Below are 15,089 nucleotides of genomic sequence, written 5' to 3'. Positions count from 1 at the left end.
ATTATGAAACATCTAAAACAAAGACAATACTAGAATTTAATCTGAGTAATACTCAGGTTTGTCAAATCTTAAGATTATACTAATTTGCTTCTAAAAATTTTTCAAAAGAAGACATGCATGTGAAAATTAATTCTCTCCCTGATTGGATTTCCCCTTCTCCCCAGGGAAATAATTTCATAAAATAGATTATTGTCTCCACCTACAGTTTTACTCTTTAACATATTTCTGCATCTGTAAACAACATATAGCATTGATTGAAGGTTTTTAAACATTATATAAGTAGTCCTACCAACTGCCATTCCCAACGGCAGGATACCCTAACCAAATCTTGGTAGAGTCAAGCTTTAATCCCATCCTTCAGGAGTTCTCAAGAACTTTACTGCCTCAAGTAACACCTCTCTCTTCTGTATCATTTTCTCCCTCTCTACCAGATCATTTCTATCGCCATACAAACATGTTCTAGCACCTTTTATCTTAAAAAAAAGAAAAAAAATCGCTTAACCCAAGAGCCCCTTTTAGTTCCTTTTCACTGCAGTTTCTTGAAAAGGGTGTTTTTACTCTTGCTACTTTTCCACACTTCACCTTCTCCCTCCAACCCATTCCACTGATACTGATACCTCTCTCAAAAGTCATCAATTACTCCCACATTATCAAACTAAGTAGTTATTTCATCTTGATCCTGCAAGTGACATTCAACACAACACACCCTTCTTTTTTAAACACTATCTTCTCTTAGCTTCCATGATATCACACTCCTTTATAACTTGTATTTTTTTTAAGGTATATCTTTCTCCACGCATTTACCTTTTTTTTAAAAGATATTATTTATTTATTTGACAGAGATCACAAGTAGGCACAGAGGCAGGCAGAGATAGAGGAGGAAGCAGGCTCCCCGCTGAGCAGAGAGCCTGAGGCAGGGCTCGACCCCAAGACCCTGGGATCATGACCTGAGCCGAAGGCAGAGGCTTTAACCCACTGAGCCACCCAGGTGCCCCTGGTATTTTATTTTTGATTCCCCTTTGCCAATGGCTCGTGTTCCTCTATTTAACTTTTTAAAAAAGTTTTTTGTAAAGATTTATTCTTTTGAGAGAGAGACACACAGACAGACAGACAGAGTACAAGCAGGGGGAGAAGAAGAGGGAGAAGCAGACCTCTGTAGAACCGGAAGTGACATGGGGCTCAATCCCTGGACCTGGAAATCCTGATCTGAGCTAAAGGCAGCTAAAGGCCACCCATCTGAGCCATCCAGGTGCCCCTCAATTTAACTTCTAAAAGCTGGCTTAACTCTAGAACTTTCACCAAGGCTCTGTTCTTGTGTACAGTATGGCAGGAAGTGCTACCTGGCCACAGAACTCATTTTCCTCTTTCTAGCAAGAGGACTATAGCCTATTAGCTAGCTACTAGCTGGCTAGTTACTCTACATTTCCCAGAAGCTTTTGCAGTTATCTATGACCATATGACTAACTTCTCACCAAAAGAATATGAATAGAAATAATTTTGTGTCACTTTCCTGCCAAAGCTTCTCTTTCCTCCTTACCATGGATCAGGGGACTGAGGACAGACAGAAGAGGCTATGACCCAGCTTTGACAACAGACCACACCCCAAGGGAAAGAGGTGTAACAATATGGGAGGAAAGATCCCTGAATGACTGTGAAGCAAAGCCACCCAATAAACTTGGACTGTTAAATTCAAGAGAGTAATAAAAAAAAAAATCTATCTTTTTTGAACCATTACACTTCAGTGTACCTTTGTTATAATAGCCTTAGCCTTTCAACATAACTAATCCTCACATTTTATGTATTCTCTAGGCGATCTCATTTAGTCCCATGTCATTAATCATCAGTTATGCAAAATGGTTTTTTTTTGAAGATTTTATTTATGTATTTAACACAGAGAGAGAGCACACAAGCAGGGGGAGTGGCAGGCAGAGGAAGAGGGAGAACCAGGCTCCCTGCTGAGCATAATGCAGGGGCTCGATCTCAGGATCCTGGGATCATGACCCGAGCTGAAGGCAGTGGCTTATCTGACTGGGCCACCCAGGTACCCCTGCAAAATATTTCTAAAGCCAGAACCGTATCTCAAGTTCTGACCTCTTCCTAGAACTACAGATTCATACATCCCACTGCTACCTTGACATATCCACATGGATGTCTGTTACACAAAGTCATAATTGCCAAAAACAGTTCTTAATTCTTCCTGCCCCATGCTGTAAGTCCAAAACTTTCCCAGTTTTTCTTCACTCCAATCACTTGTTCAAGTTATGCTATTTCTGTCTCCAAAGCATATCCTATACCCCCTAAGTTTCAGCCTTCTTCAGGTTCCTTAAACGCACTCAGCTATTGCTGCCTTCAGACATTTGTACTTCTAGTTCTCTCTGGTTAGAATGCAGTTCCTTTGATCTTTTGTGAGGCTGGCTCTCTCCCTTCACTCAGATCTTAAACTAAATACCATCTTCTCAGACAAGCCTTCCTTTATTATCTGAACAAAGACTGCTGTCCTGTGATCTACTCCCACATCAGTTTAAATTCCCTGTTCAGCACTTTTTACTAGCAGATATTTTTTGTTTTTATTCATTTATTCAACAAGTATTTACCAAATTCCTAACTATGCCCAGGAACTGACCTATACATGGGGATACAGCTGTGAACAAAATCAGCTTCCATCTTAATAAAATACATAGAAAAGTAGAGGGTGATAAATGCTGTGGAGAAAGTAGGTAAGATAGGAGTGCAAGGGCTGGGGACTGCAATGTTAAAAGTAGGATGGACAGACAAAGCCTCACCAAGATGTCAAGGAGATGAGAGAACACAATAGTGGGTACCTGTGGGAAGAGGTTTCTAGGCAGAGGGGAAAAAAAATTAAGTGCAAAGGCCCTGAGGCAGGAACGTATTTGACAACAAAGAGGCCAATATAAAAAGAACAGTGAAAAGGAAACAGAAAACAGGAAAAGGTGAGCAGGAGATGAACACAGAGAAGAAATGGGAACAAGATTAAAGGGGGCCGTGTACAGAAAGCTACTGAAGAAATTTGAAGAGATAGGGGTCAAGGTTGGAAGAAGGGAAACCAAACTGAAGCCTACAGCAAAATAACTCTGCTTTCTCTATTTCCTTTCTGCCTTTGAAGATTTTATTTATTTGAGAGAGCAGGCAAGTGAGCAAGCAAGTGCTGACAGGGGATAGGGGATGGGGAGGTGGGGGTGGGAAGCAGAAAGAAAGGGACAGAGAGAATCCCAAGTAGGCTCTCTGCTCAGCTAGGGACTCAACACAGGCCTCCATCTCACGACCCTGAGATCATGATGTGAGTCCAAATCAAGAGTCAGACGCTCAACCAACTGAGCCACCCTGGCACCCATTTTCTCTACTTTCATAAAACCAGCTTCCTCTTAACTTTTAAGCTGAGATTTGAGTGACATCCTCTAGGAGGACTTAACTGTCCAATCTACGGGGATGACCACCTAGACCAGGGAGTTAATAGTCAGGGATGGTGAGAAGATGCTGAATTTGGTTACATTCTGGGGTAGACTTAGCAGATTTGCTTATGTAGATACAGGAGAGAAAGAAAGGTTCAAGAAGGTACTAAAGTTTTAGACTGAGCAAGTAAAAGAACAGAAATGCAATTTACTGAGGTGACAAAAAATCTGGAGTTAAATTTTGGTACAGTAACTCAAAGAGCCAGCCATCTGTCAGCCTATTATTTCTATTAACAGATATACTGTATCTATTAGGTAGAGGTATAACGTGGACCAACAGTTGGATATACCATTCTTAACTCGGGAGAGAATTCAAGCTGGAGATGTAAATTCAGGAGTCGTCTGCATATAGGTGGTATTTAAAAATGGTATTTCAAGACTGGATGGGATCCCTAAACAGAAGCATCTAGCTTCTACTCTTGCCACATTCAGCCTGCAAAAAGCAACTACCATGATCTTTTTATAACATAATATCAAATCACTCCTCTTTAAAAATTCTAAGGGGTGCCTGGGTAGCTCAGTTGGTTAAGTGTCTGACTCCGGATTTCAGCTCAGGTCACCATCTCAGGGTCATGAGATCCAGCCCCGAAGTAGCGCCACACTGAGCATGTAGCCTACTTAAGATTCTCTCCCTCTCCCCTATCCCTCTCGCGCTCTCTCTCTTTCAAAAATAATAATAATAATAAATTGAAATAATGTCTCTGCATTTGAAATAAAACCCAACTATGGCCTACAAAGCTCTGAATCTTGTCTACCGCTCCAAGCCCAAATCACAGTGGCCTTCCTTCCTTTCTTGAAGGACACCAAACTCTTTCTTGACTCACAACCTTTGGACATGCTCTTCCCTAGCCTCTCGTACCTCCTACTGAGCCCTTGGCTCTAAGTTCCAAGGTCACCTGCTGAGGCCCCTCTCTAACATCAAACCAAAATATGCTTCTCCTCTCACCTCATCTCTGTCATGTTATCAATTTGTAAATACACACAGGTATTAAAAGAGAAATGTATTGTCTGTCGGTCCCAGCAGACAAGAAGGTACATAGGTGCAGGGACATTTTCTTGTTCAGTGCTTAATAATGAGGGCCTAACACAGTGCCTGCCAAGCAGCAGACATTCAAAAGTATTTGTCGGACAGAGACAACAGTCTATTATGTAACATGCAATCTGCCTCATTATACACAGAATGCTTTCTTTCCCCCTTAAAAAAAACCACTTCAACACTGTCAAACAAATTAGAGCGATAAACTACACCAAGGTACATTATCAACAAAGCTTCCTTGTACCATTTTACAGGTTTCCTTCATTCAGCAGAGCTTTCATTCATTCCTCACAGTACCATTCACTCACCATGACATCAGTTACTAAAACTCTGCACGTACGTAAAAAGAATTCTTGAATTCATATCTGAATGGGGCCTTTAGGAACCACCTAATTCTTGGTTGAGAGAGGAGAAAAAAGTGGGTTAACACTTTTTTTTTTTATCCCAGGTGACAGTCAGTAGCAGAGCAGTCATGTGAACCCAAGCCTCTGATAAGGTTTAGTGGTTTTTTTTGTTTCCCCCCTCTGATACCTTTTCTCTTAAATAACAAAACTTAAAGAACCACTATCACCCAAAAAGACCTACACTTGTTCATTCTGGATATATACTTTAAATGCAACACAACAACTTTATCCAGGATCAAAACTAAACTGCCTCTGCTTAAAAACTGGGCAACTATTAAAATTGAAAATCGGAAATTTCGTTTACAAAGTGAGCGTTCCAACAGTTAAGTTGACTTGCTAAGTCATCAAAAGAAATAGTCTTCATTAGGGAACTTTCAGCAATAAGTAATGTTATTTAGGAACTGCAGGATCCCCCACCCCACCCCCCAAAAAAGGGGAAACTAGAAAATAGCACCAGTTGAAGAAAAGAGCTTTTTCACATGTTGCTTTTAGATAGAAAACCCTCAGTATTCTGAAAAGTCAGAGACTTCCGTAACAAGGTACTAAAGGAATTTCCTTCTTCTGGATCCACCGTTTATAGACACACAGCACACAAACGCGAAAACGGGGTTTGCGCAAACAGGCATTAACTTGTACGGGCTCTGGCAAACACTTTTGGACCAGCGAGATAATTCCCCTCTGACCTCGCGCGAGGAGGCCACCTTCTCCCTCCCTGCAGAGTCCGGGAGCAAAGCAAGGCACGCAGGGGGCGTCTGCGCGGAAGCCGAGGGCCTCGCCACCACCCGGGAGGAAAGCCCGTGCAGGCCCACCTACCCCACCGCCGCCCCTGAAGCCCGGCCTGGCTCCCAGCCGGAGCCCCCTCTGCTACCTTTCGGCCGGAAGAAGGACATGGCGGGGCCCGGGTCGGGGCGGAGGGCGCGGGGGGACTGTCGCGGGGAGGGCCCGGCTCCCCTCATTCAGCAACCGGCCGGGTCCGCAGCGGCCGCCGCACTAGCCTGAAAAGAGACCCTTCTTCCGGGTGTGGGCCCCACCGCCTCCTCGAGAAGACCAGGCAGCTCCTGCCGTCATATTATCAACAAGCCGCCCGCCCGGAGTTCCGGTCCTTCCCCGCGCGAGGCTTCACGGGAGGCCGACCCGCCGGCCCCGCCCCCCATCCCGCCTCCTCTCGTGGGTGCCGGGGCACGCGGCCAGCCCGCCCAAGTGATCCTGCGCGTGTGGGGCCTGTGCCCTTTCCCAGGTCCGGCGTCGCTGCCAGGGTTGGAGAGATGCCCATCCGGTTCCCGCAAAACTGACCCTCCCGGAGCCGGAGTCTTCTCCACTCCCCGCTGTCGCCGGACCCTGGAGTGGATGGCGCGGTGCCTCAGGTCTGGGGGCGTCCGGCCGTGGGCACTCAGAGCGTGCCCTTGTACACAAGGCGAGGCCAGCACTGCTGCGCTCCCCCTTAGCCCTCCTGTTTCTCGGTTCCAGTGAGGCTGAAAGGCACAGGCCGACTACAGCAGCTTCACCCTGCACCTGCAGCCCGTGCTTGCCCAGGCGAGCAGACCAAACACACACCCCCAGTCGCGCGGATACCGCAAGGTCACGGTTCCTCGAAGGGGGAAGAGGAGGCATAACCTGTTTTATGCGGCTCCACTGGCTTTCTCAATCACAGTGACCTCGGCAATAAAAAAGAAGTGGGCTTGTTTTCAGAACCAAATCCTACGAATGCTTAAGTCTGAAAGGGGCAGTAACATAAAAGCATCACCAGTAATTACAAGGCCGACTTGTGAATGATCCTTCAACCTTCGTTCAAATGCCTTTTCCCGGGTAAATCTGGCCCTCCATCCATCCCTAAAGCAGAGGGGAACGAAGTCTCCGCCGCCCTCTCAGTGTCCCTCACCACTGGGTGAGTGCGCCGATTGGGAAATAATTGAAGCGTTGTGTGGGCTCCTTTGGGGAAGACATATAGAAGATAGCACTCAATAAATGTCCACTGAGTATTTTTTAAATCAGTAAAATCATGTGACGGTTGGGGAAACGGGACCTAAAAGAAGTCCAACTTGTCCAAGATTATGGAGTGTCAGTGTTTGAGACTGTAACTAAAACCCGGTGTCTTTTCACCATATAATTAGAGCAACTTAATAGATTTGTTTTGGTCCTGGGCCTGTAAAGTAATCACAGCTGATACTTATTGAGAGTTTTCTACGCAGCTACTCTGCCAAAGCCTCCAGATTAAGGATAGACCTTGGGGGACGCCTGGGTGGCTCAGTTGGTTGAGCAGCTGCCTTTGGCTCAGGTCATGATCCCAGCGTCCTGGGATCGAGTCCCGCATCGGGCTCCTTGCTCCGTGGGGAGCCTGCCTCTCCCTCTGCCTCTCCCTCTGACTTTGCCTACCACTCTGCCTGTGCTCGCTCTCTCTATCTCTCTGACAAATAAATAAAATCTTTAAAAAAAAAAAAAGAATAGACCTTGGGTCTTGGTGTTGGGAAAACTAGGCACAGTAAAGTATCTTGTCCAAGGTCACAAGCTAACTAGGGGTGAATCCTGGATTTCAAACTTAGTTACCTCCAGCGCCTAAGATCAAACCTCTTGCTGCCTAGGTAAAGGGAGTGTGGCCCTGAGTTGGTGTTGAGAATGGTTGTCTGTTCATCTCCTGGGGGCCTCTGCAGAGGCCACAGTGGAATTTGGGCAGTGTCCTTCCAGGATCAGAGGGCTGTTGTAAACCAGCCTGCACTCAGGAGGACCACTCTGCTGTCTTGTGGCCAATAAAACCAAAGGTCTTGCCCTTCAATGAGATTGGCTGAAGACAAGGAAGAGTGTAGCTGATGTGCAGTTGATATAAGGGAATTATGTGGGATCTAGCAGAAGTGTAAGCAGGGGGCCCTTCTCTCTCTTCCCCCCCTGGAGTCCAGTCTCTTGGCAGCGCCTTCTTGTATTTGTTGACTGGCTAGTTGCCTGGGACTGAAGGGGGAGTGCAAGAAATCCCCTGAATATCATCACTGGACAGGAGCCAGGGGGAGTACTCTAATCCCTGCAAATCTCAAACCCTTTCTCATTTTCTCTAACTCAGCGTAGAATCCATGTAAAAGCAGGACCAGCCCTGCCTTCCACTGTGATTATTGCTCTTGAGTGCCTCGTAGCAGAAATTCTGGAGCTGCCTTTACTCCTCCGGGCAGCAGAATATGTATTCTCAGGTGGTAATACCTGTCATTATTTCTTTCTTTCTTTTTTTTAAGATTTATTTATTTATTTATTTGACAGAGAGAGAGAGATCACAAGTAAGCAGAGAGGCTGGTGGGGGTGGGGGGGTAAGCAGGCTCCCTGCTGAGCAGAGAGCCCAACATGGGGCTCGATCCCGGAATCATGACCCGAGCTGAAGGCAGAGGCTTTAACCTACTGAGCCACCCAGGCGCCCCTGTCATTATTTCTTAGGTACTCCTGTGCTCTCCGTATACAAAGTGCTTTGTCTTTTTTTTTTTTCCTAAAGATTTTGTTTATTTATTTGACAGAGACAGCGAGAGAGGGAATATAAGCAGGGGGAGTGGGAGAAGAAGTATGCCTCCCACCAAGCAGGGGATCCGATGCAGGGCTCGATCCCAGGACCCTGGGATCATGACCTGAGCTGAAAGCAGATGCTTATCTGACTGAGCCACCCTGGCACCCCTACTATCACACCCTTACTTCATCCTTTACGTTTACGTTCTCCCCCCCACCAAAAGACCCCATGAGATGGCTAATATCATTACCCCCAGTTTATGGGTGATGACATTGAGGCTCAGAGTAACTTACCCCGGAAGCACAAGGCTAATAAGGGATAGAGACAAGATTTCGACCACAGTCAGTCTGACTCCAAGCTATTTGCTTATACTAGTTGCTCCTGTCTTTCTTTCTACCTGTAGCTCATACCTAATCAGCTGATTCCAGCATGGGGTGGCTATTTATTGGGAAAATAGAAGGCGATGCATGATACCTAGCAGTGCAGACGCCTTCTGAATCATCACCCATTAAAGTGTTTATACACTTAGGGAAGCGTTAAGTGTACTATTACACTACCATTTAATCTACAGGAACTTGATGATCCACAGAGGAATAAAATTAAAATAAAACAAGAATATAAAAATAAGCGAGAGTATTCCATTCGCCTGAATATGCAGTTGTGGCAAACCGGATATTCTGCATTGCATTTCTAAATTAATCTGTGAAAGCCACCTTAATATACACATAAAACAAAATGAATTTTCACTGGAAAGAATTCCTTTGATGATAGTCCCAATTTTTTAAAGTTAGTTTATTTATTTTTATTCATTTATTTATTTTTGAGAGAGAGATGGAACACATGTGCACAAACTGGGGTGGGGAAGAAGCAGAGGGAGAAACAGACTCCCTGCAGATCAGGGAACCCTATGCAGGACTTGATCCCACAGCCATGGGATGGTTACCTAACCCAAAAGCAGTTGCTTAACTGACTGATTCACCCACATGCCCATTATATTCCTAATTTTAAGGGAATCCATACAGTCCTTTTTTTTTAAGATTTATTTATTAATTTTAGGGAGGACAGGGCAAAGGGAGAGAGGGAGAGTCTCAAGCAGACTCCACATAAAGCACCAAGCCAGACATAGGGCTTGATCTCAAGCACCAGGAGATCCCCACCTGAGCAAAACCAGGAGTTAGACACTTGACTGGCTATGCTACCCAGGGGGCCTCCTCATGATCTTTTTATACCAGTTGTATCATTTACAACAAATCAGTGAGATAAAATCAGCCAGGTAATTATCACAAAGCCAGTGAATAAAAGTAATTTCCTATAACAAACACTTTTTACAAATTGAACAAAAAATTCTATAGCAAACATTCTAACAAATGTGGCTGTCTATATCAAACATTCATAACCTCAAGGAAATTATTCAAATAAATCTTTTGACACTATAGGGGGAAAAAAGCTCCCGTATCTTATTAGTAAGCAGCCAAAACCAAACTCAAATTTATGACAAGTCTCAGAATGTGCATTGCTGTAACTTACATTTCTCATCAACACTCAAAGGTTAATTCTTAAACCAGTGTTTCCCATTCTCAAAAGCATTTGCATCCATAGCTTTGTAAAATTTATCTCTAAGAAAAATTGTGGCCTCTGAGTTTAGTTTTAATCAAAGCTAAAAGCAATTGGGGCTTAATGTAATTTATTTCTTTTATAGTGTCTAATCAGGGAAGATAAATGGGAGCTTAGTTAACATTTTTCCCATCAAAGGAACCCCAAACAAGTAGGAGATATGACAATAATCTCTTAAAAAGGCATAACAAAGACTTCCTTACATACACCCCAGGGGTATAACATCTTTGATCTGCTCTGGAGGTAAGACTATGACACAACTATTCTCAAATATTTCTTCCCAGGTGGTCTACAGGCATGTACTTCCCAGCCTCTAAAACTATAAAAGCAGTTTTCACTGGCAATGGGGTTGTGGAAATCCATTTGTCTTAGAGCTGCCCAAGACACACTTCTGTCCCTAAGTCCCCTGGATAAGCCACTTCTTGTTAAGCTGGACTATTTGGCCTTTTCCTTTAGTCTCATGGCTCCTTTGGCAGTCCCCTTGCATATACCTCCCTCTTGTAAACCATTTTCTTTTTTTTTTAATTTTTTATTGTTTATAAACATATATTTTTTATCTCCAGGGGTACAAGTCTGTGAATCGCCAGGTTTACACACTTCACAGCACTCACCAAAGCACATACCTTCCCCAATGTCCATAACCCCACCTCCCTTCTCCCAACCCCCCTCCCCCCAGCAACCCTCAGTTTATTTTGTGAGATTAAGAGTCACTTATGGTTTGTCTCCCTCCCAATCCCATCTTGTTTCATTTATTCTTCTCCTACCCACTTAAGCCCCCATGTTGCATCACCACTTCCTCATATCAGGGAGATCATATGATAGTTGTCTTTCTCCGCTTGACTTATTTCGCTAAGCATGATACGCTCTAGTTCCATCCATGTTGTCGCAAATGACAAGATTTCGTTTCTTTTGATGGCTGCATAGTATTCCATTGTGTATATATACCACATCTTCTTGATCCATTCATCTATTGATGGACATCTAGGTTCTTTCCATAGTTTGGCTATTGTGGACATTGCTGCTATAAACATTCGGGTGCACGTGCCCCTTTGGATCACTACGTTTGTATCTTTAGGGTAAATACCCAGTAGTGCAATTGCTGGGTCATAGGGAAATTCTATTTTCAACGTTTTGAGGAACCTCCATGCTGTTTTCCAGAGCCAATGAAGAATTATCAGATGGAGAGAGAGAAGAGAAACAAAATCCAGTGAATTAAGTCCCCAATTAGGGTCTCTTTTCTGGGAGCATCCCTGTTCAGGGAAAAGAGATGGAGAAGCTAGCTGAGTGAGACTTCTGATAATGTCACAGACATTAGGACAAAACTTGGAGCCCCCGGCTTGCTTTGGATCAGGATTCTGAAAAAGCTACATCAGAAGTAAACCAGCCCTTTACAGGGATTGCAACCCAGCTTCCAGTCCTCTGTACGACTCAGGAAATCCTAACCCCAGCAATACATCAAGCAAATCCTGATTCCTAGTGCCCTGGGTTCCTGGTGGAAGCAAATGAAAATCCACATGAAACAAGCTAATACCACCCAACGTCTCAAATTATTTCCACAAATGATTGTTCAAACATAATGTCTGGCACACGATCACAGATATCAGGTGCATGAGGAGATAAGACGCTGGGAACAAAAGCCAGGAAAAATGATAAACAATAGAAATAGTGACATGGGAGCTCTAGATCGTGGACTTATTGATCATAGATTTGAATATAATTATATCTATTACGACCAAGGTTATAAAAAAGAACATTGGAAATTTGGGCAGAGAACTGAAAATTATACAAACTGACAGAATGTATATGAAAAAGAAGCAACCAGAAATTCTAGAACTGAAAAAGAAAAATAACTGAAACTAAGAACTAAATCATTGGCTCTATAGGCAGAGTTATAACAGAGAGAATTTGTAAAATGGAAGGCAGGTCAGAAGAAAATATCCAGAAGGAAGCATGCGGTGAAGGTGAGAGTCATAGAGAAGAAAAGAGTGAGAAGGTCTACCGTATGTTGATCACAGTCCCAGAAGGAGAGAAGAGAGAATGTAGCAGAGGAAATATTTGAAACATTAATGGCTGACAATTTTCCTGAAGTGAAGACAGAAAACAGCCTATGGATTTAAGAATCACTGTGAGGGGTTTCTGGGTGGCTTGGTTGGTTAAGTGTCCTAGTCTTAATTTCAGCTCAGATCATGATCTCAGGGTTGTGAGATCGAGGCCCTCATTGGGCTCCACCCTGGGAATGGAGCCTCCTTAAGATTTTCTCTCCCCCTCTCCCTCTGCTTGTCCTCTCACACCCCTGCTCACACACTTTCTCTTTAAAAAAATCACTATGAACTCTAAACAAAAGGAAATACACACCAAGACTATTACAATGAGGGCACCTGGGTGGCTCAGTGGATTAAGCCTCTGCCTTTGGCTAGGATCATGATCTCAGGGTCCTGGGTCCACTCTGCTCAGCAGGGATCCTGCTTCCCCTTGTCTCTCTGCCTACTTGTGATCGCTCTCTGTGTCAAATAAATAAATAAAATCTTTTTTAAAAAAAGACTATTACAATGAAACTTCAGGAAATAAACAAAAAAATTATTTTTTTAAAAAAGATTTTATTTATTTGAGAGAGAGTATGTGTACATGAGTGGGGAGAGAGGGGCAGAGGGAAAGGTAGACACCAACTCCACACTGAGTGGGGAGCCTGATGTAGCACTCGATTTCAGGATCCTGGGATCATGACCTGAGCCAAAGGCAGACGCTTAACCTACTGAGCCACCCAGGAGCCCAACAAAAAATTATTAAAAATAGCTGGGGGTTCGGGGTGCCTGGGTGGTTCAGTCAGCTGGGAATCTGCCTTCAGCTCAGATCATGATCCCAGGGTCCTGGAATCGAGCCCCACATTGGGCTCTCTGCTCAGTGGGGAGCCTGCTTCTCCTTCTCCCTCTGTCTATCCCCCCGCCCCCGCCTTGTGTGAGTCCCTCTCTCAAATAAATAAATAAAATCTTAAAAAAAAACCTGGGGGTTGGGGAAACAGATCACCTTCAAAGGAGTGACACTTAGGGATCCGATATTTTCAACAGCTACAGTGGAAGCCAGATGACTATGGAATTAAATCTTCAGTGTGCTGGTAAAAATAACTAGCCACCTGAAAACCTGTACCCATATATTTCAAAGATGACACAAAATAAGACATTTTCAAATGAAAACAGAAGGAAAAAAATGTCACTAGCAGACCTGAATTTGCCAAAGAATTTATAGAAAGTGATAACAGATGGAAAGTCTGAGCTACAAGACATACAGAACAAAGAAAGTGGTAAATATGTAGACAAAGATAAATCAACACTTAATGATAACATGAAAGTCACCCCCTGTGTCTGCACATGATCACCTCACTTATGATACCCTTTTGGGGGTCTCCAAGATCACCTTTAGTTTCGATAATTTGTTAGAAAGACTTGCAAAACTTACAAATAGCTGTTACCTTCACAGCTATAGATTCTAAATGCTAAAAGATACAGGTTAGGGTCAGCCAAGGGAAGAAATGCATAAGGCAGAATCCGGGCAAGTACAAAACACAGAGCCTCCAGTTGTCCTCTCCCCATGGAGTCGAGAGAGCTCTACTCTCCTGGCATTGATACATGACAACATGCATGGAGTAATGCCAACCAGAGAAGTTGACCCTAGGCTAGTGTTCGAAGGATTGGGACTCCATCCCACAAACAGTTGCCTTTGCAACTAACCTCTGTCTGCAGCCCCTCGACAGGTCATACTGACATCACGTGACCCAAAGGTCCCACCCCGAATCACACTGTTACAATATGGCTGGCCCTAGTTATAATACAACATATCTATCTGGCATGACTTTCCAACAGCCTAGAGATGACTGCCTACCAGCCAAGAACTGAGGCCAGACCTCTCTTTTGGTGAATTAAATTATTTTCTACATAAATATCTAACACGTTTAAAAATTTCACTGATGTGGCAGGTCCCTGAATCTTTGTAGAGCTTATATCCCACCTTCTGGCATGGTATGTGTCTTACCAGGGCATCTAGAATACCTGCCATTTCTTGTTCACTGGGTCTGGTCATATGATGTCATCAGTATAGCGTCCTAGTGTGATGTTCTGCAGAATGTCCCCACAGTGAAGGGTTCTTAAGATCTGCAGTGTCCGTGGTAGCCACTAGCTCCACGTAACTTTTCAGCCTTTGAAATGTGGTTAATTAAGATATGCTATAACCATAAAATATACACCAGATTTTGAAGATTTGTTATGAAAAAGTAACATAAAATATCTTATTAATATCATTATATTGATTATATATGGCAATTGATAATATTTTAGATATGTTTAGTAAGTCAATACATATATTATTAACTTCCCTTGCTTTTTTACTTTTTTTCAGTGTGGTTACTAAAATTACGTATTTTTATATTTTTGTTGGACACCATTGCTTGGACTATTTTGATACTGAGTGTGATGGTTAGTTTTATGGGTCAACTTGACTAGCCGTGAGGTGCCCATAGTAGGCGTTCTTTCTGGGTATGTCTATGACAGTGTTTCTGGATGAGATAGGTATTTGAATTGGTGGACTCAGCAAAGTAGATTGCCTGTTCCAGTGTGAGTGGGGACCATACAATTGTTGAGGGTGTGAAGAGAACAAAAGGTGGGGGAAGGAGGAATTTTCACCCCCTTTTTTCTGCCTCACAGCTCAAGCTTGGACATCTCATCTCATGGTCTCCTGCTCTCAGACTGGATTTTGTACGATCAGTTCTGGATCTCAAGCCTTTGGACTCCGACTGAATCACACCCTGGCTTTCCTGGGTCTCCAGCTTGCCAACAGCCTCCTACGTCACATGAGCCAGTCCTTTATAAAAAAATCTCTCTCTCTCTCTCTCTCAGTTCTGTTTTACTGGGGAACTGTGGCCAAGCGACTGCCAGCAGTAGAATTAACAAGGACTGGACAAGACTGAGTTTGTGCTGTTCTCCATCCCAGATTAATGCAGACTGCTTTTGAGCCTCATTCTTTGTTTTTTTAAAAAGATTTTTATTTATTTATTTGACAGAGAGAGAAATCACAAGTAGGGAGAGAGGCAGGCAGAGAGA

The 15,089-nt window shown here is 43.7% G+C and overlaps 2 protein-coding genes across 2 annotated transcripts in view; one reads left to right on the top strand and one right to left on the bottom strand.

Annotated features, from left to right (window-relative positions):
- The window catches only part of LOC122906810 (A-kinase anchor protein 10, mitochondrial-like), a 69,293-nt gene extending 63,281 nt beyond the window's left edge, over positions 1-6,012 (bottom strand). The window contains 1 exon segment of the mRNA XM_044249212.1: positions 5,779-6,012. Coding sequence (XP_044105147.1) covers positions 5,779-5,866 — 88 coding nt within the window. The 5' untranslated portion in view covers positions 5,867-6,012.
- The window catches only part of LOC122907372 (cytospin-B-like), a 305,144-nt gene that overhangs the window by 71,647 nt on the left and 218,408 nt on the right, over positions 1-15,089 (top strand).

This window comes from Neovison vison, chromosome 5 (assembly GCF_020171115.1).
Source record: "Neovison vison isolate M4711 chromosome 5, ASM_NN_V1, whole genome shotgun sequence".
Classification (NCBI taxonomy): Eukaryota; Metazoa; Chordata; class Mammalia; order Carnivora; family Mustelidae; genus Neogale; species Neogale vison.
The sequence above is the reverse complement of the archived record's forward strand: the minus strand, read 5'-3'. Positions and strand labels throughout refer to the sequence as shown.